At 40.5% G+C, this 24,312-nt stretch overlaps 1 protein-coding gene across 1 annotated transcript in view; it reads right to left on the reverse strand.

Annotated features, from left to right (window-relative positions):
- ALG13 (ALG13 UDP-N-acetylglucosaminyltransferase subunit) overlaps positions 1-24,312 on the reverse strand; it is a 91,423-nt gene that overhangs the window by 53,038 nt on the left and 14,073 nt on the right. The window contains 7 exon segments of the mRNA XM_041000107.1: positions 5,159-5,231; positions 6,559-6,605; positions 7,345-7,395; positions 9,342-9,425; positions 10,045-10,281; positions 10,283-10,364; positions 10,366-10,407. Of these exon segments, the coding sequence (XP_040856041.1) occupies positions 5,159-5,231; positions 6,559-6,605; positions 7,345-7,395; positions 9,342-9,425; positions 10,045-10,281; positions 10,283-10,364; positions 10,366-10,407 (616 nt within the window).

Consider the following 24,312-nt stretch of genomic DNA (forward strand, 5'->3'; position numbering starts at 1 on the left):
CAATAAAATATAAGAGCCTATTTAAGTCCAAAAAAAAAAAAAACCTGAACCATCAGGCCCGGCGGCGTGGCCTAGCAGCTAAAGTGTTCGCCTTGAACACTCCAGGATCCCATATGGGCACTGGTTCTGATCCCGGCAGCTCCACTTCCCATCCAGCTCCCTGCTTGTGGCCTGGGAAAGCAATTGAGGACACCCCAAAGCTTTGGGACCCTGCACCCATGTGGGAGACCCAGAAGAGGTTCCTGGATCCTGGCTTTGGATCGGCATAACACTGGCCCTTGCGGTCACTTGGGGAGTGAATCATCGGACGGAAGATCTTCCTCTCTGTCTCTCCTCCTCTCTGTATATCTGACTTTCCAATAAAAATAAATAAATCTTTAGAAAAAAAAATGAACCATCGACAGCTGCCATGTGCATGTGTTGAGCTGTCCCCGGGCCTGCCTGGGCTCCGGGGGCTGCTCCCTTAGGGGTGAGTACACCAAGCCGGGAGGTCTCCATGACTGTGCAGGTCTGGGACTCACCCGCTGCCCTCACTGGGTGGTGAATGGGATTGGGGAGGGGTGCAACCTTGGGCCTGGGAGTTTAAACTTCCAGCAGCATCCTGGCTGCTGGTGGGTCTCAGGACTGGGTGTCTCATGCCTGGATCCCAGACGACAGCCACCATGTGCACGTGGTGAGCTATCCCTGGGCGGCCAGTGAGCCATTTATTGCCAGGCTCTGCCTGCTGGCCGCCCAGCCAGGGAGCTCTGGGGTTTTGGTTCTTTGAGTTGCTGCTTCGTTAGCTCCAGGTTGAACCCACTGTGCTTCTGGGACATGAAGCAATCATAAAGATCCCCAATGACAGAAACTCTTTCTGTGAAAAACTTGTAATCACCAAACAATGCTGACCATCAAATACCAGTCCATGCAAAAGCTATGGCTCAGGGCTTGTCCAATAGAATCATACCCTGTTACCAGACATGATGATGGATCAGGAGAAGGGTCACATTAAGCAGAGCCATTACATTAACTATCACTAGAACCATAACCAGGGACAGATTCTTTGAGGGATATGTGGGCCAAACTGGAAATTCTAGCCCCACTGGTTAACTCAAGAGATGGGGTGGTAATGGACTAAGCTAGGTGTGACCAAGGAGCCTGTCATCATCACAGGTAAAGGAACCCCCAACAGTCTGGACTGGTCAGGGCAGCAGTACCCAAATGTGCATCCTGAATAGGGTGTGGGGTGGGCCAGGCTGCAATGTTCACCAGCTTATACAAGGCCAAATGGAAGGCCAGACTTCGCATGTATGAGAACTGGGTCTGGGAGTGGATTAAGTGAAGGAACTTGGGAAACCCCCTGGCGAACCATAGCTCCCGCCAATGAACATGTGGTCCAGACCTGGGGGTCAGACAAGCTGGGCAAAGTAGCTCCAACAGCTGGCTAATGTTGCAATTGGTAATGGAACAGGGTGGACCAGGCAGGACCAAGCAAACCTTAGCCCACAGCAAAACTAGAGACCAGGAGGGAGCAAAGGTCATGCTGAGCTAGACTCATGTACCAACTGGTCTGCGTGAGCTAGGAACACTAAACCACAGTGTCTAAGGCATAGGTCAGGACAGGGGAGGAACTGAGCCAAGCTGAGTCAGAGCAACCACTGGCATGCATGTGATCTATGGCTGGGAACAGACCCGGCTAGGGAGCTAAGGGGACAACCCCAGCTGGGTTGAGGTTCCCACCAAGGGGCGTGTGGGCTGGAATGGGGTCTGCGTTCTGAACAGGACATGGTTGTAGTCTCCCTTGGCACAAATGTAGACTGGGATTGGATGCACCGAGTCTGGCCAGACTCCAACACCCTCTGGTGTCCGGAAGGACCAGGATAGATCTGGGATGGACTAGGCAAAGTTGCAACCCCTACAGAGCCATTCATTTGTGAGCCATATGTGGGTATGGACAAACCATAGCTGGGCTGCAACATCCAACAGCAAGGACCAGTTTGGGTTGAAGGCCAGTCAGGAAAAGCCACTGTTCCTGCTAAAACAGGAGGTGAACTGAGTAGGGCTGGCTCATGGACCCACTGGTCTGCGCAAAATCTGGCACTGTGAGAGGTTCTGATGGAGGAGCCTGGGCAACTCCTCTGGCAGGACACAGATCCAGCAAGTAAGCGCAAGAAACATGATAGGAAACAGCCCAGAACAGGCCATGGAAAGTTACCCATGGGCATACATCTGGCATGGGTCGGGGGAGGACCAGGCTGAATCAGTTCACATCATCCACTGGCAAATCCAGGCACCAGAACAGTGTGGGTCAAGCCAGGTTCGGTCGCAACAAAAACTAGTGCACAATACAGAATGCCAAGGTGAGGTTGCCTGTGCCAGAAGTGACCACAGCACCCAACCAGCACGCATGAGAACCAGGAAGGGAGGGGGGTGGAGCCGGCAGGGGAATAAGGGGTGGTTCCTTTGCTGGACAGCTACTCCCACTGGAAAGCATGAGCTGGGATAGGGGCAGACCAAACTAAGCAGGGCTACAAAACCTGTATGCCTCATATGGACTAGATCAGGGAAAAGTCAGGCTGGGCGGATTATTCCTACTGGTGCAAACAAAATTAGAGTGGGTGAGAGTTGTTTGGACTTAGCCACAGCATCAGCTGGCAGAAGCTGGCACTGGGGGCTAGTTCTGTCAAGTCAAACCACAGAACTACCTGGAGAGTGCATAATCTGGGAGTGGGAGAGGCCTGCGAGGGAAATAGTGGGCTCCTTCCTCTTGGGTTACCACTTCCACGGGAGGGCACGAAAACCAGGACAGGGGCTGGGGTGGAATGGGGTGTGGGACAGACGGGACTACTGCTACACATAGTGGCAAAGCAGGGTAGGGGGCGATCCTGGTGTGGGTTATTTTGAGTCACTCCAACTAGGCTGCAGCTCCCACTGGTTTATGCGAGGGGCGAGAATGTGCTGGACAGCACCAGGCTGGACTGCAACACCCATTGGTTCCAGTGCAAGTCGGGGCTGAAAACAGAACCAACCCAGCGATCGCAACCACCAGCTGATCAGGGCTATGGACTGAGTCGGGCCCTGTACCTTCTAGTACATACAAGAATCTGGTCCGAGAACACCTCAGACAAAGTTTCTTTGGAGATTTCCCCAATCGAAATGCTGGACTCAGAACCCTAACCAAGAAAAGAGAGAAGACAGAACAGGTCAATCAACCATCTCAGCTATACGTTGGCAGCGAAATACAGGGCAAACAGAGACTCTATGAGGGACTGTGTTAATCAGTGGATTCTTCATAGTGCTTGGAGTGGCAAGATTGGCAGTGATTCATAACTGGTGAACTACCAAAACCATTTGAGCAAGAACCTCAGAGACACCCAACATGCGGGACCTGGGAACAGTGGAAAATTGGATGGGCCTTCTCCCTTAATATCCCCTTTAAACATGAAGGAAACAATATGGAAATAATAGTCCTACCCACTTCCCTATAGTCCTTGAACCTTAATACCTCAATTAACTATGTAAAGATTGTCAAAAATATAACAATATATTAAAAAAAAAATTGAACCGTAAAACTTTAGGAATTAAGTAGTGAGTTTATGGTTGCTAACTACATATGTCTTTTCATTTTGTCTCTGCTATTAAAATGTTCTGAATGAAACGTTTCCAGAAAGAAGCTAACTGGAAGGTTTCAAGATCTTTGGTGAGCAGCTCAATGTATAAATTTGAAGTTTCAATTAACTTCTCTGTATAACGAAAGGCCAAATTTTTTACAGGCTACTCTACCCCCACCATGTAATTCCAGTCTATCTTTTCAGCACTGCCTTCTTCACATCCAACTAAGGTCCTACAGGATCTCTTCTTGCACACATTTGCACACAGGGTTTCTTCGGAATACAACTGTTCCTTCATACTTAATGGACTTATTTTCTGATACTTCATTTAAATCTCACTACCACATGAAGCTTTCTCCAAGCAGAGAGCAAGGCATCTTCTTTATGCTTTGCGAAAGATTAATGTATCAATTTATTTACTTAGCAACCAGAGTAAGACCAATCTTTAATCCATTGGTCCATTTCCTAAGAAGCCAAAGGCCAAGAGCCCAAGAGTCTCCCATGTGGATGGCCGAGGCTCAAGCATTTGAGCCATCTTCTGCTACTTTCCAAGGGATAACAGCAGGGAGCTGGACAGGAAGCCAAAGAGTCAGGACTTGAATTGGTGCTCCAACATGAGTTGTTGCCATCAACAAGAGCAGCTCATCCACTGTGCCAAAACACTGGCCCCTTTTATGCTCTTTTGCACATATTTTACTATAAAATGCATTATTGCATTGTATGTATTTGTATGTCCTCATAGTCCCTTAAGTCTTCAGTGGGTGCAACGATTTCATCATTTCACTTTGGTCTCCCAAAAGCCCAGAGAAAATGATTTTTATACAAAGGGTCTGTCTGCTAAACACATTAGCTGGTGGCCACTGGTAAAGCAATGTCTCAACTGCTTTTCTTATAAATTACATGCTACCTTAAAGCAACTGCACCTTATAGACGCACCAATTCCTTTCCCTGCAGCTCAACTTTCAATCCAGCTCCCTGCTTGTGGCCTAGGAAAGCAGTGGAGGATGGGACAAAGCTGTGGGATCCTAAACCTAGGAGGGAGACCTAGAAGATGGTCGTAGTTCCTGGCTTAATGTCCCTTAGAACCACTGTGGCCATTTGGTGTAGTCCTATATTAACTAATTAATCAGTGTAAAAAACCTTTTCTTAAAAACTTTCTGTAAGTAAAAAATTTTTAGCAAATTACATGCTGTAAAAACAATTTGGCTATCTGCTGAGTAGGTGCAACCAAAACAACCTTCTCCAAACACATTGTTAGGCAGATTGTTATACCCGCTTTCAAGAAACTTTCAGACTAATGAAACAGACATTAAAAACAGATACAATGTGAGGGATACATCAATTACCTGGAAGCTGCCAGGCAGACAAGGAGAGGGACTTACTACAGGGGAGTTGGCAAAGTCCCAGAGGAACTGACAATTGAAATACAAACAGACTTAAAAGTATGAAAGCCACAGGTATACTAAAGATGGAAGACAATGAATTTGGAAACTTGTGGGACATTACGATGCTGAATGCTTAGCCTCACAGTTTGAGTCTCTCTAATCAACATCCATTTACCATCTTACCTTGTCTTCATAACCATTATCTGTGACATAAGTTGGAGGTTTTCCAGGATAACGATAAAGAATGAAATCCCGACTACAAGGAGTAAAACACAAAGGGGAAGAGATAATTTAATACATAGAAGATAGTTAGAGAATTATTTGTGCTTTATACGCCTACCTTATTCACAGAAAACAATTCAACTGTTCAGTTTAATGTTTGGCATCAAATTTAATCAAGCAGCTAAATGATAACAAGAGGCACAACTAAGTCTGAAGTTGTATGAATTTTTAAAAATATCTCTTAATTTTGGGAGCCCACAAATTGTGAATCGCACATTTCTGACATTTGGTGATACTCTTTCTTTGAAAAGCAGGAGTTGGCTTTTTTTGACTTTTTAAAAACAAATATGTTTAAGGATCTCTTAGCCATATATGCACACACTTCATAGCTGTACAAAAACACAAAGCACACTAATTAAAAGCTGTCCCCTGACCAATGCTTATTCTAGAATTTTTGCTAGATTTTAGTGAGAACAAGCAGACTAGGAAGCATTAACTTTACAAACCCTGATAACAAGAGTTCTGAGTCTACCAGAGTATTATAGAACTATCTTTCAACATCCTAAGCTTTCTTATATGCCACCTTTGCAGTTTGTCATTCCACAAATATACCATATATTTTCAGTTTATGCACTAAGATTCTTCCAAGGAGCAAAACAATTAACTTTTTTTTTCACCCTTTCAAACTGAATTTCTACCTTACAGAGTGATATTGTCCCACTGAGAATTCACGCAAAAGAGATACAAAGTCATGGGCCTGGCGGCGTGGCCTAGTGGCTAAGGTCCTTGCCTTGAACACTCCAGGATCCCATATGGGCACCGGTTCTAATCCCAGCAGCTCTACTTCCCATCCAGCTCCCTGCTTGTGGCCTGGGAAAGCAGTGCAGGATGGCCCAAAGCTTTGGGACCCTGCACCCATGTGGGAGACCTGGAAGAGGTTCCTGGATCCTGGCTTTGGATCGGCATAGCATTGACCGTTGTGCTCACTTGGGGAATGAATCATTGGACAGAAGATCTTCCTCTCTGTATATCTGACTTTCCAATAAATAAATAAATCTTAAAAAAAGAAATACAAAGTCAAATATGCAATAATTTTTTCCAAAATGGATTTTCTAATTTCTTAATGGATAATACCAGTGGTTCTTATGCTACAAGTCCTTATGCTAAGAGTGTCTGTAAGATTCTCCATCCAAAAATCATATCAAGCTGACATTGCTTAGAATTCTTCACTTTACATTATCAGTATATCAGATCATAAGTTTTCCAAGTTCTAAAGGGAGTTTATTAGCAACCTTACAAATTCATGGATGCATGCGTGCACACTCACACACATTCACAAACTCAAAGTGGATAAAACTTACTTGTAAATTAGAGACAGTGCCTTTATTTCCAGCTGGCCAGCACTTTCCTAAGGACAAATAACATACAGTTTCTAAAAAATCATTCTGTAGTTAGAAGGTAGAAGATTTGCAAGCTCAACATTTTTCTTAACTGCTTATTACTTTTTTACATAAACTTGTAGAACACACTTCAACTTGTTTTGAGGCTTGGAATACTATGATAGCTACTCATTAAAATAAACTTATCCTGGGAAAGAAAACCATCTAAACCTTTCTTAGTTTGCCATTAAGTAATAATGGCCTTTCAAAAGGGAGTTTTGAAAGGCACTATAAAAACTGGAACTTAAAAATGCAAAAGTGGCAGGATATATTCAGTAAATGTGGTTTCAGTAAAGAACTACAAAATGAATTGTATTATATAAAGATTATGTCTAACTGAAGTGTGTTTATGAATTTCACTTATACAAAATGCTGGTAACTACAAATCAGAGAACTGCTTAATAACAATCAAAATAACATTCATCACCACCCTCCTCCCCCATTAAAGTGAAAAGGCCTAAATTTGTCCTTTTCTCAAGCAATGTGTACTCTCCCACTAGCCTATGGATCTGATTAATACACAATTGTCAACATTTAACAGAAAACTATAGGTACATTGCCACACTCTAAACTTTTCCAGCAACTGTCTGACTCAACACAGCTGACTTGTTATGAAAATATTTTGTCTGACTACAGCAACATGGATGAATGTTTTGATTACAACTCTAAATAACTCTGAAAATATTAAGTCCTTATATTTGATCTTACCTTGGGATCTCCCAACCGTTCCAGGTATTTCTCAAAAGATCCCTCCACATACTTCAAAAATAAAACAAACTTGACTTAACCAAATATATAGCATTATTGAAATTCAATCATATTTTGCAGTATTATATTCCAATGGGTTTTGTGGACAGCTCAACAATTATGGTATTAAATTACTATTTTGCACAGCACCTCAAGAAGATTTGCACATACATACACAACAGTTATGAGTGGAGAAAAGTCGTCCTATCAAAATTTTTTGGGAATTGGTTCTAGCTTATTCACACACCAATGCATTCCCTCAAATGGTTTGGCCCTGAGCTTCTTCTGAAATACCAACTTAAAGTGACTTGAGGATTTTCATGAATCAATTAAGCCCGACAATTGTAAGGATTTGAATTTGGCAAGAAACATGCATTTAATAAGTTAAATGAGGAACTTTAAAGAGAACTTCACTCATTTCAAAACAAGCCTAGGCACAGCAGAACCCTTAGGGGTGATGGAAATGGTCTTTATATTGATTATGACAGCAGTTGCATGATTATGTTACTACAAAATTAAAAATGCTAAACTTAAAATGACAAATTGTTGAATGTAATGTATGCTTCAACAAAACTGAAATTACACTCAGGAAATATAGATTTCTATTTTGATGCAAAAATATCATTAGACTTAAATCAATTTTTAATTATTCCTCATTTTGTTTTTAAGAATTTTGAGGGCCGCTTACCATATAATACACTAATTTAAATGACACAAATTTTTAACTTATAAATACATCCAAGAAATTCTCTTGATTCAGACAATAAATATATCACAATCTTATACATTTCCTTGTGCCTCTATATACCTGATATAAAGCCACTGCTCTACACACAAGCAGTACAGATTGGCTTCTATTTTTCTAGAGCTTTACATAAAGCAAAACAGAGTATAAGCTTTTGGGGAGGGAGGGAGGTGCCTGGCTTCTCCCATTCAGTGTATTTTGAGATTGATCCATGTAGTTTCAAAATTTTACATACATCTTTGTTATTCAAAATGTGGCCCATGAACCAACCGCAAGCATCACTTGGGAGTTTGTTAAAAATGCAAAAATCAGACTCCCGCTAAGACCTACTGAATCAGAACTGTAGTTTAACAAGTTTCCCAAGTGATTTGTATGCACAAAAATACTTGAGATGCACTGCTTTACACCACAGTCTTGCATTTGAAGTAAGGCAATAATCTTTTCCCAGGTGTGAAGAAGACTATCATCAAGCTTCAAGGTAATAAGCCTGAAACTCAAGAAGCCTTCAGATACTTTACTGAAACCTGTTGAGAAAATTAAGAGTAAACCTCAAACAGCAGGCAGGCAAACACCCACAAAATAGAAATCAAATAGTAATGGGAAAGCTTAGAAGGGTCTGAAAAATAAACAGCCACACAAAAGGCACACTGCACATGAGACCTTGAAAGCTGTTTTACTTAAATTCAATCATTAGCAGCAGAACTCCAATATCACAATTTGTAACAGGAAAAAGACTTGGGAGTTTAGAGTAATTTGTTCACTGGCAATTACATTTTATAAAATTCCTTGTAAAGACTGTGTATAGCATTAGCAAAGGAATAAAAGTGGGTTCCCATTTGTATACATTTATATATATATAGGTTTCGCTATTGCTATTTTAGGCTTTCATAAACTAGTTAATTTTTCAAAGAAAACATTAGTACGGATAATACAAACACCAGTCAAAACGTCACTTTTTAAGGTTTGGATTTTTGTTGTTCTGAACAGATAAGACACAGATAATTTTTCAAATTTTTTAGACTACAAAACAACTTAGTTCTGAGATGAGGTCTAAGTATGTTAGCTAGTGGGAGGCAGCCAGCTGGGAACTATATATTTGCTGCTGTGAAGAGATTGCACAATATAATCTAACTTTCATTTGGAAGTGCCCAAAATTCTTTTTCCTACCTGTTACAAACTCTAGGAACAACTCCCCCTTGAGTATTCTACTTACAGATTCAAAAGCTTGCTGATTTTCTTTCATATACGAAACACAAGCCTTTCTGATTTCCAAATGATGAACCTGGCTGCAAAACAACTAAAAAGAAAAAAATCACCTCACCATCAGTAGTCATTTGAAACAAAAGCTTCTAAATTTAAGACTATGAGCTGGATGCTAAACTTCCTGTACTCAGAAAATATGAAGGAAAAGGGGAAATTACAGTCCTCCTCCAATGAAAATGTTTAGTAACTTCAGTGTGATTGGAGGGATTCTCTTATGCTCCCCCTTCCTCTTTCCTACTTCTGATTTGCACAGCTTCTAGCTTTTCTTATGCATAAAATCTGGAGGAAGAATGAGATACTTACAAACGATCAAGACATATTTCAAAGTTTTCTTTAACCCCGTTATCTTATCATTCCTACAGAATGGTATTTACAAAACAGAAAAATAACAGCAAAGATATAGCAATATATTTCAACTAATCAGCAAAGGCACACACCAAGCTAATAAGATACAGATGGGCTCTTTCCAGGACTTAATCTGCCTGAATGTTTCACTAGAAAATAATAAATGGAATTTTCTGTTCTCACAGGAAGGCTACGGGGATGTGCTACAAGACCACGCCATATTTCAAACTCTTAACATTAAATTTAGGAAAGAAAGATTTTTTTTCTTTTACCTGCTCCGATTTAGGGAAGATAGATTTTTCTTTTACCTGCTCCGAAATAGCCCGAAAGAGACAGGAGGCATCCTTGGCAGTCAGCTTTCGAAACAGCCCTAAGCTGCCTAAATATTCATCCATTGATGTCTCACTCAGAGACTTCTGGCCGCAGTACTTTTTCCATCCTTTATTCATTTTGCAGGGTCGTAGAGGGCAGAAGGAACAGAAGTGTGGCAAAAGAGAAGTAGCAGAATGCAGGGAAGAATAAATAGGAGTGACAAGGGCTGGTTTTATGCAGGTATCTGAAAAACAGCCCCACGTCAAGGCATGAGAAGGCAGTTGAAGTCAGCACTGCAGAATCTTGCCACTTCCAGAAGCAGAAGCAAAGAACTGGCTTGCCCAGGACAGGTGGAGACCCTGCGAAAAGAAGAGGAAGAGCCAATGCTCCTAAGAATGAGGAAGTGGAGAAGCAGACTAGGGAGGGTGGGAGTAAGGGAGGGTGGGAGTAGGGGAGGGAGGGAGGGAGATGGCGCTCACAGAGCTATCTCATTGGGGAAGGGAAGGATTAACCCAATCAGCCCAAGGTTGTGAAAAGTATGCATAAGCAGCTGAGCTTTGGGACCAGCAGTATGCAGCTTAACTCAGGGCAACTGCTGCACGAGGCTGCAAAGAGGACTTTGATAAGGTTCAGGTGTGTAAAACAGCCTGGTCCACAGCAGACTGCCTTAGGATCTCTGCCAGATTTTTACAACTACAGTCTCAACCCAAATTGTCTGCTTTCTTCCTAGCTGCAGGAAAATACATAACTAACTAACTACTAAGAATATCTTTTCAAAAACAAAGAGGGAGGCAGGGAGCGCCTTTGATTTGATGGAGTAGAGGTCACAGCTCAAGCAAAGTAAAATACCAAAGCAATTATCTGGATATTTCAAGTACGGCAGCTTAAGTAATCTCATTTTAATTCTAAGATAAGCAGTAACCCTGCTAGGATCACAAAAACAGTCTATTAGCTGTGCTTTTAAAAAACCCTGATACATTTTTTCACTAATGTCTCCAAAGTACTGTAGGACACTATGAACAGCAGAAAAAAAAAAAGTGTTTCTTAAAAATGGGAAAACATGAGCATTTCAAACGAAAGCAGCATACGTAAAAACGCATTATCCACATACTTTCTGGTAGACTGTATGTAAAATACTGTGGCACTGTGTGAGAGGGGCTGGATACGAGAGGCATGTTTCAATGTATTATTAGAATACTACTCCAGGAGAGAAAAATCAAAGTAAAAAATAAAGGGAAAAAGAGGGCCAGTCACTTGTATTACTTGATTTTACTATGAAGTGTCTTATTTTTATTTAAATGTCAAAATCCAATTTCTTCTCTGCTTTTAAATTTCAATCGCTCTAAAGCCGGATTTGGAGAAGTGCCATAGTGAGCTGCTTTCAAATTATTTTTCTTACAATTGTGCATCCAGTAGTAAACATGACTATACTCCCTTTAGAAAAAATGTCAACTACTAATTTTATCATTTACGAACAACATACAAAAGCACTGTAGAAAAAGGAATAAAATCTTCCTTCAACAAGCCAATCTGAAATTACTTTCATTCATTTTTAAATAAATCATAATAAATCATAACCCTAGGGAAATGAAACCTTTTGCAAAAGTTCTGAAGCACTGGGAACAGGTATCACTCTCTAAAGCCACTAATTCACTGAACAAAGTAGTAGTAAGGGCTCTAGTTTAAAAGTTAATTCATCTTGATATATTTTACTTGTAGAGACAAAAATGTAAAACCTTCATAACTGTTGATTGTTAAACCAAAAACAAGATATAAAACTTTAACTGATGAAATCTATAAACATCATTTTGAGGAACGAGTAATCAGGAGAATCAGAAAATAGAAGAAAATCAGAATTAAAGAAAAACCATGAAAAGAAAAAGTAACACACAAGCTATGCTCACAGAGCTAAACCCACACAGAGATGCTCAACGGATTTTTGACAAAGATGCAGGAGCAGTTCAACAGAAAAAATTACAGTACTTTCATCAAACGGTGTCAGTAGAAATGACAATTCATATGCAAAAAAATCAACCTATATCTGTTTGTACAGTGATATACTCAAACTAGATCACAGATCTAAATATAAAACAGGGAGCTGCACTGTGATTCGTGCATCCCATTTTGTAATGCCAGTTTCAGTCCAAATTGATCCATTTCCCATCCAACTCCCTGCTAAAATGTGCCTTGGAAGGCAGCAAAAAGACCCAGCCATTGGGTACCTACCAGCCACGTGGGAGACCCAGATTCAGTTCAAGGCCCCAGCATTGGTCTGGCCAAGCCCTGACTATCAAGGTCACTTGGAGAATAAACTACTACATGGGTGTCCTTTTCCTCCACCTATCCCCTCTCAACACTGTTGTGCTTCTCAGATAAATAAATGTAAAATAAAACATCAAAGTTTTTAGAAGAAAACAGAAAATGTTCAAGGCCTTCAATAAGTAAAGAGGAAAAAAAATTGAAAAGAGGGAAAGAGGGAAAAAAAATTGATGAACTAACTAGACTTTACCAAAACCAAAACTTTTACCTTTGCTGGGAGTTTGAAAAGCACCAAACTGTGAGGAAATATTTCAGTATCATATCAAGCCAAAACAAGTCAACAAGAAAACAGTTTCAGGCAAATATACCATGGCTCAACAGGCTAATCCTCCCCCTTTAAGCAATGCCTGGATTCCATAACGAGGCAGATTCATGTCCCAGCTACTCCATTTCTGACCCAAGTTTCTGCTTATTTTCTGTGAAAGCAGAAGATGGCCCAAATGCTTGGTACCCTGCACCCACATGGGAGGCCTGGCAGAGACTCCTGGCTCCTGGCTTTGTATCGGATCGCTCTGGCTGTTGCAGCCACTTGGGGATGAAACCAGTAGATGGAAGATTCCCCTCTCTCTCCTTCTCTCTGTAACTCTGCCTTTGAAATACAAATAGATAAACTTTAAAGAAAAAATTAATTTTTTAATTAAATTTTCTTAAATTTTTAAGCAGGCAAAAGATTAGAGAACATTTCAGAAAATAAATAAATTGCTTGTAAGCACATGAAGCATTCGACCATCATTAGAAAATGCAAATTAAAATCCAAATGACTGGGCCCGGCACAGTGGTCTAGCAGCTAAAGTCCTCCTCCTTTTATATATGACTTTCCAACAAAAAATTAAATCTTTTAAAAAATCTCATGACTAAGATGAGTATAACATAGACAAAAAGCTTTAACCAAAGATGTAGTTTCTTAACAAAAGAGACCATTTGTAAAATCTTTATGATCTCAAAAGAATCCATTCATATGAGATCTATGGAAACACAGAGCAGATCAGTGGTTCCCTGGGGCTGTGCTGAGAATAGACGTGGACAACAAACAGGCACAAAGAATCTTTTTGGAATGAAAAAAAAAATCTAAAACTATTTCTTGATGTTTACACCATTCTGTATAATCATTTAAAAATACTGAGGGGTGGAGTGATAGCACAACTGGCTAATACTCCACCTACAAACGCCAGCATCTCACATAGGCAACATTTTGTGCTCCAGCTGTAGCACTTCCTATCCAGCTCTCTACTTACAGCCTGGGAAAGCAGTAGAGGATGACCAAAGCTTAGAACCATGCACCTGTGTGGGAGACCCAGAAGTTGTTCCTGGATCTTGATTTTGGATGGGCTCAGCTCTGACCTTTGTAGCCATGTGGCGGGGGAGGGGAATCAGTGAAGGCTAAGATACTTTGTATTGCCTTCTCTCTTTACATCTTTCCAATAAAATTTAAATAAATATTTCAAAAATTATTGAATTGCATTTTTTTCTTGGAAAGTCAGATATACAGAGGAGGAAAGACAAAGAGGAAAATGTTCCATCCATGGACTTATTCTCCAAGTGGCCAAAACGGCCGCAGCTGAGCCAATCCGAAGCCAGGAGCTAGGAGCCAGGAGCTTCTTCCAGGTCTCCCACACAGTTGCAGGGTTACAAGACCTTGGGCTGTCCGCAACAGCTTTCCCAGGCCACAAGCAGGGGGTTACAAGGGAAGCGGGGCTGCCAGGATTAGAATCAGCACCCATATGGGATCCTGGTGCACCCAAGGTGAGGACTTTAGCCACTAGGCTACCATGCTGGGCCCTGAAGCCTGAACCGTGTTTTTTTTTTTTTTTTTTAAGATTTATTTATTTATTGGAAAGTCAGATATACAGAGTGGAGGAAGGACAGAAAGGAAGATCTGTCCATCGATTCACTCTGCAAGTAGGTGCAGCGGCGGAAGCTGAGCTAGAGTTTAGCTGCTAGGCTAAAATCTAAGTCCTTAAAGACTTTGGAATCTAAGTCATTAACCAAAAATTCACCGGCCTCAATAATTCAATTTTTGCTGTTGTCTTTTTTTTGTATACTAAGGATTGGGAATTCGCCAACAGATTTTTAGTATATTCTCACTACCACAAAAGGAAACTCTAGGGCCTGCTGGCTAAAGTCCTTGCTTTGAGCATGCCGAGATTCCATATGGACACCAGTGCTGATCCCGGCAGCCCCACTTCCCATCCAGCTCCCTGCTTGTGGCTTGGGAAAGCAGTCGAGGATGACCCAAAGCCTTGGGTCCCTGCACCAGCGTGGGAGACCTGGAGGAAGTTCTGGGCTCCTGGCTTTGGACTGGCTCAGCTCTGGCCGTTGCGGCCACTTGAGGAGTGAATCATTGGGCGAAGATCTTCCTCTCTGTCTCTGCTCCTCTCTGTTTATCTGACTTCCCAATATAAATTTTCAAGTCCTTTAAAAAAAATGAAACTAATACAAAAGGAAACAAAAAATACTTTGAAACACATGAAAATGAAAACAAAACATATAAATACTTACAGGATCCAACAAAAAAAAGTCCTGACAGGGAATTTATGATAAACACCTCCACCAAATCTACTGGAGATGGGTCCTTGTGGGAGCAGCTAACAAGCCACTTGGAATGCAAATATTTCCTATCTTGGTGTCTGGTTTCAGCCTGGCCTCCACTACAAACTTCCTGACTGTATACCATGGGAGACAACAGAAGATGGCTGAAGTACTTGGGTAGATAAGAAAACTGTCAAAGTACTTAAGTACTTAACATTACACTGCAGGGAATTAGAAAAAGTAAACTCAAAGGAGGGAAATAACAAAGATTAGAGCATAAGCAAGTGAAATAGACTAGAAACAGAACAAAAGCAATAAAACCTAGTTACTGGAAAAGACAAAACGAAATCACCTTTATCTAGACTAAGAAAAATTTTCAAATAAAATCTGTAAAGGGAAGGCATCCATACAGCAAAGGAAATGATCAACAAAGTGAAGAGGCTACCAACAAAATGGGAGAAAATTTCTGCACAGTACACAATATATAAGGGACAAATTTCCAGGATTTACAAAGAACTTCAGAAACTCAGGGACAGCAAAACAAACAACCCTATGAAGAAATAAGTGACAGAATTGAGCAGGCATTTTTCAAAAGAACAAATTCAAAATGCTGAGGCTCCCTCTCTTAGGGAGATGCAAATAAAAACCACATTGAGGTTCTATCTAACTCCAATGAGACTGCCCTATATTTGGATATTTACTAACAACACCCAGGGTAGTGTTTGTAAGGAAAAAATTACATACCTATCCACCTATTGGCGGGAGTGTAGGCTCCTGCAGTCACCATGTAAGTCAGTATGGAGAGCACTAAGACAACTGAAAACTGATCTACTGTATGATCCAGCTATCTTACTCCTGGGAATATATCCAAAGGAAGTGAAATCTGCATTGAGAAAGTGACTTGCAACTGTATATTTATAGTAGCACAATCTACCATAGTGAAGAGATGGAAACAATCCAGCTGCCCATTCAAAGAGGAATGGATTAAAACACACACACACACACACGGTACATCCATTCTACTCAGTCATTAAAAATTTTAGAATGAAATTCCAGCATCTGCAACAAAACGGTTCCGACTGGAGACTATCACACTCAGTGAAATAAGCCAATCCCAACAGGACAAATATACAAAACAGATAAGTAAACATGTATGCACATATATTTTTTTCTTTTTACAAAGCATGATTTATTTAGGAAAGAGAGAAACAGAGCTCCTGTTTGAGTGACAGGAGAGGGCTCCAAGGTACGAAAGACCCCATATACATATATTCTTATAAATAAATGAACTGCATAATGAAAACTAGCATACTGGGAAATAAAAACATGTTTCAGTAAGCATCTGTACTTTTGAATAAAAGTAGCACTCCCAATGAACTATACTTTGATCCTTGCTTCCTGAGGCTATGGAATTGTATAATGAAAAACAAAAATTAAAAATAAACATACTGGGCCTAGTGACGTGGCCTAGGGGCTAAAGTCTTGAACGCTTCAGGATCCCATATGGACACCAGTTCTAATCCTGGCAGCTCCACTTCCCATCCAACTCCCTGCTTGTGGCCTGGGAAAGCAGTCGAGGACAGCCGAAAGCCCTGGGACTCTGCAGCCTTGTCGGATACCTGGAAGAAGTTCCAGGATCCTGGCTTCGGATTGGCAAAGCACTGGCCAGTGCGCTCACTTTGGGAGTGAATCATCGGACAGAAGATCTTTCTCTCTGTCTCTCCTCCTCTCTGCACATCTGACTTTTCAATGAAAATAAAATAAATCTTAACAAATAAATAAACCTACCTTGACAATATGATACTAGATTTTCTACCACTGCCTATACCTGCAATCCTGATATTCTTAAATAGCAGAATGGGGGTGATAGAGTGGGGAGGAATAAAAAGGAGGGAGGAAAAGGGTGTGGAGGGGGAAAGCCCTATACCTACAACACCGTATGATGGAAAATAACAACAACAATACAAAATACAAAAAAGCAACACAGAAATACATAGGATGTAGCACAGAAATACACAGGATCACAAAAGATAGTAAGTATATGACAAAAAATCAGATAACCACAAAAATGGATAAATCTCAGACACAATCTACCGAAACTAAATTATGAGTAGAAAATATGAACAGGCTATGTTTAAAGACATCAAATCAGTAATAAAGTCTCCTCCCAAAATAAAGTCTCTCATCAAAGTAAAATCTAGGATAGAACAGCTTCTCTGGTGAATTCTACCAGAATTAAAGAACTGGTAACAACCCTGAAATTCTCTCAGAAAACTGTATTTACAAAGCCATTACCCAAATACCAAAGCCAGACAATAACACAGGCCAATATCCGTGACGAACACAGATGCAAAAATTCTCAACAAAACCATGCATATAGAATTCGACGAACACAGATGCAAAAATTCTCAACAAAACCATGCATATAGAATTCAAGAAAACATTAAAAGAATCATTCACAATGATCAAGTGGGATTATTTCTGGTATGTAAGGATGATTCAACACATGCAAACCAATGAATGTAATATTTGAATAAAATGAAGGATACAAAGATTATATGATTAGGGTTGGTGATGTGATATAGTGGATGAAGCCACCACTAGCAATGCATACATGCCATCATTAAGGTCTTTTGTCAAAGTCTTTTTTTTTTTTAAAGTCTTTTTTAAAAGTCTTTTGTGGTATACCAGGTAAAAAGTCATATGGATGCCAGTTCAAGTCCCAGCTGCTCCGCTTCCTTTTTTTTTAAAAAGATTTATTTATTTTTATTACAAAGTCAGGTTTACAGAGAGGAGAGGAGACAGAGGAAGATCCGTCTGATGATTTACTCCCCATGTGAGCACAACAGCCAGTGCTGTGCCGATCTGAAGCCAGGAGCCAGGAACTTCCTCCAGGTTTCCCACGCGGGTACAGAGTCCCAAGACTTTGGGCCATCCTTGACTGCTTTTCCCGGCCAAAAGCAGGGAGCTAGATGGGAAGTAGGGATGGCAGGACTAGAACCAGCACCCATATGGGATCCCTTGTGTTTAAGGCAAGGACTTTAGCCACTAGGCTACCGTGCTGGGCCCCTAGCTGCTCCACTTCTAATCCAACTCCCTGTGAAAGGCCTTGGAAAAGCAGTGGAAGATGGCTCAAGTGTTTGGATCCCTGCCACCAACATGGGAAATACAGATTAAGCTGCTGGGCTTGAGGCTTCAGCTTGCCCAGCCCTGTCCATTACAGTCATCTGGGGAGTGAATCAGCAGATGTAGGATCTTTCTTTCTTTCTTTCTTTCTTTTTGGCTCTCCTTCTTTATACGTAATTCTGAACTCCAAATAAATAAATAAATATTTTGAAAGTAATAAAATAGATTACATTTTTTGTATCTCAGCTACTCTGCTTCCAATCCAGCTTTCAGCTAACATGCCTCAGAAAGTAGTGCAAGACAGTCCAAATACCTGAGCCTCTGCCACTCATGTGGGAGACCAAGATGGAATTTCTGGCTCCTGGCTTTGGCCTGGACATTTGGGGAGTGGATCTTTAGAAGGAAGTGCCAGCACCTCCAGTCTTTTTTCCCTGTCACTCTTTCAAGTCAACAGATAATCTTTAAAATCATTTGATCATATCAACACTGTAGAAAAAATATTTGCTAAAATTCTGTTCTTTCTTGACCTCTCAATGGTTTTGGTGTAGAGAGAAAGTAACAGCACAATAAATGACATATATGACAAGTTCATAGCTAAGAACACTTTCAATAGTCAAATACTGAAAGCTTTTCCACTAATATCAAGCCAAGACGAAGAGTCTCTCTCACCATTCCCTTTCAACACAGTATTAAGTTCTACCCCGAGCAATTATACAAATTAAAAATAAACTGTTTCCTAACAGAAAAGTGAATTTTCTGTATTTGTCAATAAGCATATGATCATATATACATCTATAATTTATATATTCCTAAATATACAACAAAAACTGTTGTGACTACAAAGTGAATTCAGCAACATGCAAAACTCAGTAACATTCCTATATACTATTAAGGAATTATGCAAAAAGAAAATCAATAATCCTATTTATAACAATAAAAAATAACATATAAATTTACTCAAAGATAGTAAAAGACATGTATACTAAAAACTACAGAAAATTCATGATGTAAACTGAAGGAAATACGAATCAATGGAAATGCATAATGCATTCATGAGTTGGGAGAACTTATATTGCAAAAATGCCCATATTACTCAAAGTAACACACAGATTCAGTACATCCCTATCAAAAGTCAAATGACATTTTCACAGAAATATAGTATTACAAAGATGCCAAAACAACTTTGAGGGAAAAAAACCAAACCTAGCAGTATCTTACTCCCTGATTTCAAAACATTATGAAATGATCATAATCAAAACATCATTGTATTAGCATAAAGATAATATCATACACCCTAGAACCAGACAAAAAGCACAGAAATTAAATCACCTATTTACAGTCAATTAACTTTCCATAAAGCTACCAAGGACACAATGGGGAAATGACAGTCTTCATTACGTAGTGGTATCTACCTATTAAAGCATGAAATTGAATCCTTGTCTCATATCACACACAAAAATCAAAGTGGATTAAGAACTTTAGAACCTAAAATTAGAAAATATAAAAGAATGCTCCACAATATTAGTATTGACAACTTTTTATATGACTCTGAAAGCAGAGAAAACAGATGTAAAACATTTCGTACCCATACTTCTCATTTAATTGCATTTTTCACACAATTTCCAAAGTACATTCCTATGTGTGAATTCTAAAAAGTTTTGCTCATAGAAGTAGAGTAGAATATTTACCAGAGGCTAGGAGTGTGGGTGGATGAGATGGGGAAAGAGGCACTGTGGATGTTCAACAAAGGATACAAAGTCTCATACAGACAGGAGGCCTAAGTTCTGAGTAACTACAGTCAGCAACATACTGTGAATTTTGATATTTTAAGGATTTGTTTCTTTGAAAGGCAGAGTTCCACCTACTGGTTCATTCCCCAGACGGCCAAAACAGTCTGGTTTGAGTCTGGCTGAAGCCAGGATCTTTACCTGGATCTCCTACATTGACAGGGACCCAAACATTTTAAGGCATTCTCAGGTTTTAGCCCAGGCAATTAGCAGGGAACAGATAGGAAAGGGACATGAATCAGAATCAGAGCCAAAACCAGAACTCACTATATCCCAATGCTAGTGCCAGTGTAGTTTCAAATGTCTCACCATAAAAAAATAGGTTGGGGTCTGCTTTATGGTTTAATGGGTTAAGCCATCATTTTTTTTTAAAGATTTATTTATTTTTATTACAAAGTCAGAATATACAGAGGAGGAGAGACAGAGAGGAAGATCTTCCGTCCAATGATTCACTCCCAAAGTGACCACAAGGGCCAGTGCTATGCCAATCCGAAGCCGGGAACCAGGAACCTCTTCTGGGTCTCCCACATGGGTGCAGAGTACCAAGACTTTGGGCCGTCCTCAACTGCTTTCCCAGGCCACAAGCAGGGAGTTGGATGGGAAGTGGAGCTGCCAGGATTAGAACCGGCGCCCATATGGGATCCTGGAGTGTTCAAGACAAGGACTTTTAGCCAGCCACTAGGCTACGTCGCCAGGCCCAAGCCATCACCTTTAATGTCACCATTCCATAGGAGCAGCAGTCCCACGCCTGACTGCTCCATTCATCTGATCCAGCTTCCTGCTAACGCACCCGAGAAAGCAGCACATGGCCTAACCCTTATCCCAAACCCACGTGACAGACCTGGATGGAGTGCCATACTCCCAGCTTTGGCCTGAGCCAGTCCTGGCCAATGTGGCCATTTGGGGAGTAAACTAACAGATGGAGGATATATATGTGTGTAACTCTGTCTTTCAAAGAAATAATTTTCAAAAGCTTTTAGAAAACTGTTCGGTGAGTTGCATAAGCCAACCAGCTTGATTTAATCATCCCAAAATACATGCATGTATTGAAGTATCATTGGCATACATTTATTATTCAGCATTTATTTCTTTTTTATTTTAAAACCAGATTAACAAAGAAGAGAGCGAGCGAGTGATTCTCCATCTGCTGGTTCACTCTCCAAATGACCACTTTCTTCAGGTCTCCCATATGGGTGGAGGGTCCCAAAGACTTGGGTCATACTTTGCTGCTTTCCCAGGCTATAAGCAGGGAGCTGGAAGGGAAACAGAGCATCTGGAACATCAAGCAGGGCTAATATGGGATGTTGATGTCACAGAGTGGAAGATTAGCAAATTGAACAATGGCACCAGCCCTATTAAAACTATATTTTTGTCAAACTAAAATAGAGGTTGTGGGCCCAGCACAAGAGCGTAGTGGTTAAAGTCCTCGCCTTGCATGTGCTGGGATCCCATATGGGTGCCAGTTCTAATCCCGGCCACTCTGATTCCCATCCAGCTTCCTGCTTGTGGCCTGGGAAAGCAGTCGAGGATGGCCCAAAGCTTTGGGACCCTGCACCAGCATGGGAGACCCAGAAGAGCTCCTGGATCCTGGTTTCAAAATGGCTCAGCTCCATCCGTTGCAGCCGCTTGGGGAGTGAATCATTGGACGGAAGATCTTCCTCTCTGTCTCTCCTCCTCAGACCTGCCTTTCCAGTAAAAATTTTTAAAAATCTTAAAAAAAAAAAAAATAAAATAGGGCCCGGCGGCATGGGCTAGTGGCTAAAGTCCTCGCCTTCAATGCCCCGGGATCCCATATGGGCACCGGTTCTAATCCCAGCAGCTCCACTTCCCATCCAGCTCCTGCTTGTGGCCTGGGAAAGCAGTTGAGGATGGCCCAAGGCTTTGGGACTCTGCACCCGTGTGGGAGACCTGGAAGAATTTCCTGGATCCTGGCTTCGGACCGGCATAGCATCGTGAATCATCGGATGGAAAATCTTTCTCACTGTCTCCTCCTCTCTGTATATCTGATATTCCAATGAAAATAAATAAATCTTTAAAAAAAATAAAGTAGAGGTTTTGAAGTGATCCTCTTACATGTAGAAAGCCTAAGGAAAACATTCAAGTTCCAAAAACAAAAATATGACTTGGACATATTACTTATAATCCATACAAAATAATATGGTCACCTGCAAGAAGCAAGATCAGAAATCAGGAAAATGGGACACTGACAGCAGTTTGTTGCTATAAGCTTTGTAGAACTAATTAATATTTTAAATTATATGTATTAAATTGATATATAAATTTAATATAAACATTTTTATTGCTAGTGAGCAAGAAATGACATAATGAACTGGGAAAATCAGTGAAGCTTAACTTTACAGCTACAAAGTACACCTCATTTTACAGATGAACAAATTATGATTAATTATGAGACATGTCTAAAATTTCATATATTCAGTAACAGTGTTATGAAGAAGTATATGCCAAAGCAGGCTGAACAAAGGCTGAAGTGGTAACTGGTTACTTTCTCCATATTAGCACAATAGAATTTTTTTTTTAGAAATACCCTTAAGACAGACTCTATCTTGTTTGTAACAAAAAGCCATTTCATGGTATTGACCACCACCACCAATACCGACTTCACTTGAAATCCCAGTTGCTGACTCTAATGGGATCCTAAACTACTCTAATCCTGTACACCACCAAAACAGTGATTTTTCAGAGGGCTTTTTAAAAGCAGACTGCTTCTTCCCAATATTCTGATGTAGTGGCTTTGTGATGGATTCCAAGAATTTGCATTCCTAGCAAACTCAAGTGATGCTGACCTTGATCCTTGGAAAATACTTTGAGACCCACTGCTCTAGAACAGTGAGTTCCATAAATTATGTTTCTAAAAGGATTTCAAGGCCATTTATTTTTCAGGAAACATTGTATACTACAATCCCATCTTTCTCATTCATAATGCCTACAAGCAATATTAAAGACCAGAAGGAATGCTTAAAGTTATTGCTTGATTTCACCCACCATTTATTGTTAATTTTCTGAAATTTAAAATGTTACTGTACTTATTTTTTCTATCCTTTAAAACCTGAGATGACACTGGGATGTGTGGAAAGTTGTTTTCCCCTTTGTTTCTCCCCTTCCCCAGGAACAAAAAGAAATAGCAAATTTGGAAGCAAAGAATTCACCCAATTTTCCCTAAACCTTGATCCTTCCCACCCTGATCAACCATGTAATCATAAAAAAATTTTAAACAAAAAAGTATTATATAAAATCCTGCATGTTTCACACACTAAGCACTTAATTAAACATGAACTGCTATTAGCTGCTACCTGAGAGAGTATTTGCTGAATTATTCTTTGGTCAAAAAGAAAAGGTAGACAGGAATGTAGCACAGCACGCTGATTTGGGGATACATCACAGTGTCTGTGAATTCTGCCTGCATTCCCAATCCAGCTTCCTGTTAATGCATCCCTGAAAGGCAATAGATGGTCACTCAATTACTTGCATGCACCCATGTGGGAGATGTGCATGGAACTCCTGGTTCTGACCTGATCCAGGCCTAAATAATTTGAGAACTTGGGGAATTAACCAGGGATGGAAGATCTCTCTCTCTCTCTTTCTTGTTCTACTCTCTGTTTTCTGCCTCTCAAATCTTTTTTTTTTTTAAACAAAAATGCGAGAATCAGGGCCCAGTAAGGTGACCTAGTGGCTAAAGTCCTCGCCTTGAATGCACCAGGACCCCATATGTGGGCCAGTTCTAATCCTGGCAGCCCATCCAGCTCCCTGCTTGTGGCCTGGAAAAGCAGGCAGCTCTTTGCCTGTGGCCACTTAGAGAGTGAATATTTTTCAGATTTATTTTTATTGCAAAGTCATATAAACAGAAATAAAATGTATTTTTTCATTGGAAAGTCAGATATACAGAGAGGAGGAGAGACAGAAAAGATCTTCCGTCTGATGATTTACTCTCCAAGTGGCCACAAAAGCCAGAGCTGAGCCTATCCCAAGCAAGGAGCTTTTGGGTCTCCCAAGCAGTTGCAGGTTCCCAAGGCTTTGAGCAGTCCTCCACTGCTTTCCCAGGCCACAGTCAGGGATGCTGGATGGGAAGCAGAGCTGCTAGAATTAGAACTGGCGCCCATATGCGATCCAGGTACATTTAAGGCCAGAAGATAAATCTTAAAAAATAGCTCCTTGTCACGTTTCCCCACTCTTGCTGGGATTCTTTTTAGGAACTGTATTTCTAGGTAGAGATTAAAATCGAATTAAAGAAAATTAAAATGAAAAATGAACATTTGAGTTGCCTTGAAACTAATGTGCTTCAAATTTACAAATTAGAACCTTTTATATTGAAATAGAGAAATTTCACTTCTGGTTTTCATTGCAACATTTTGGAAGAAATGAGGGGAGTGGGAATCTTTGTAATATGACACATTACTAGTAGTGATTTTAATTCTATAAGTCTTTCATGTTTCACCCAATAGAAGTATGTATATTGCCAGCATGTATTTTTAAAGCATGTTATCT

The sequence above is a fragment of the Ochotona curzoniae genome, unplaced genomic scaffold (genome assembly GCF_017591425.1).
Source record: "Ochotona curzoniae isolate NIBS_2020 unplaced genomic scaffold, NIBS_Ocur_1.0 scaffold_1852, whole genome shotgun sequence".
Classification (NCBI taxonomy): domain Eukaryota; kingdom Metazoa; phylum Chordata; class Mammalia; order Lagomorpha; family Ochotonidae; genus Ochotona; species Ochotona curzoniae.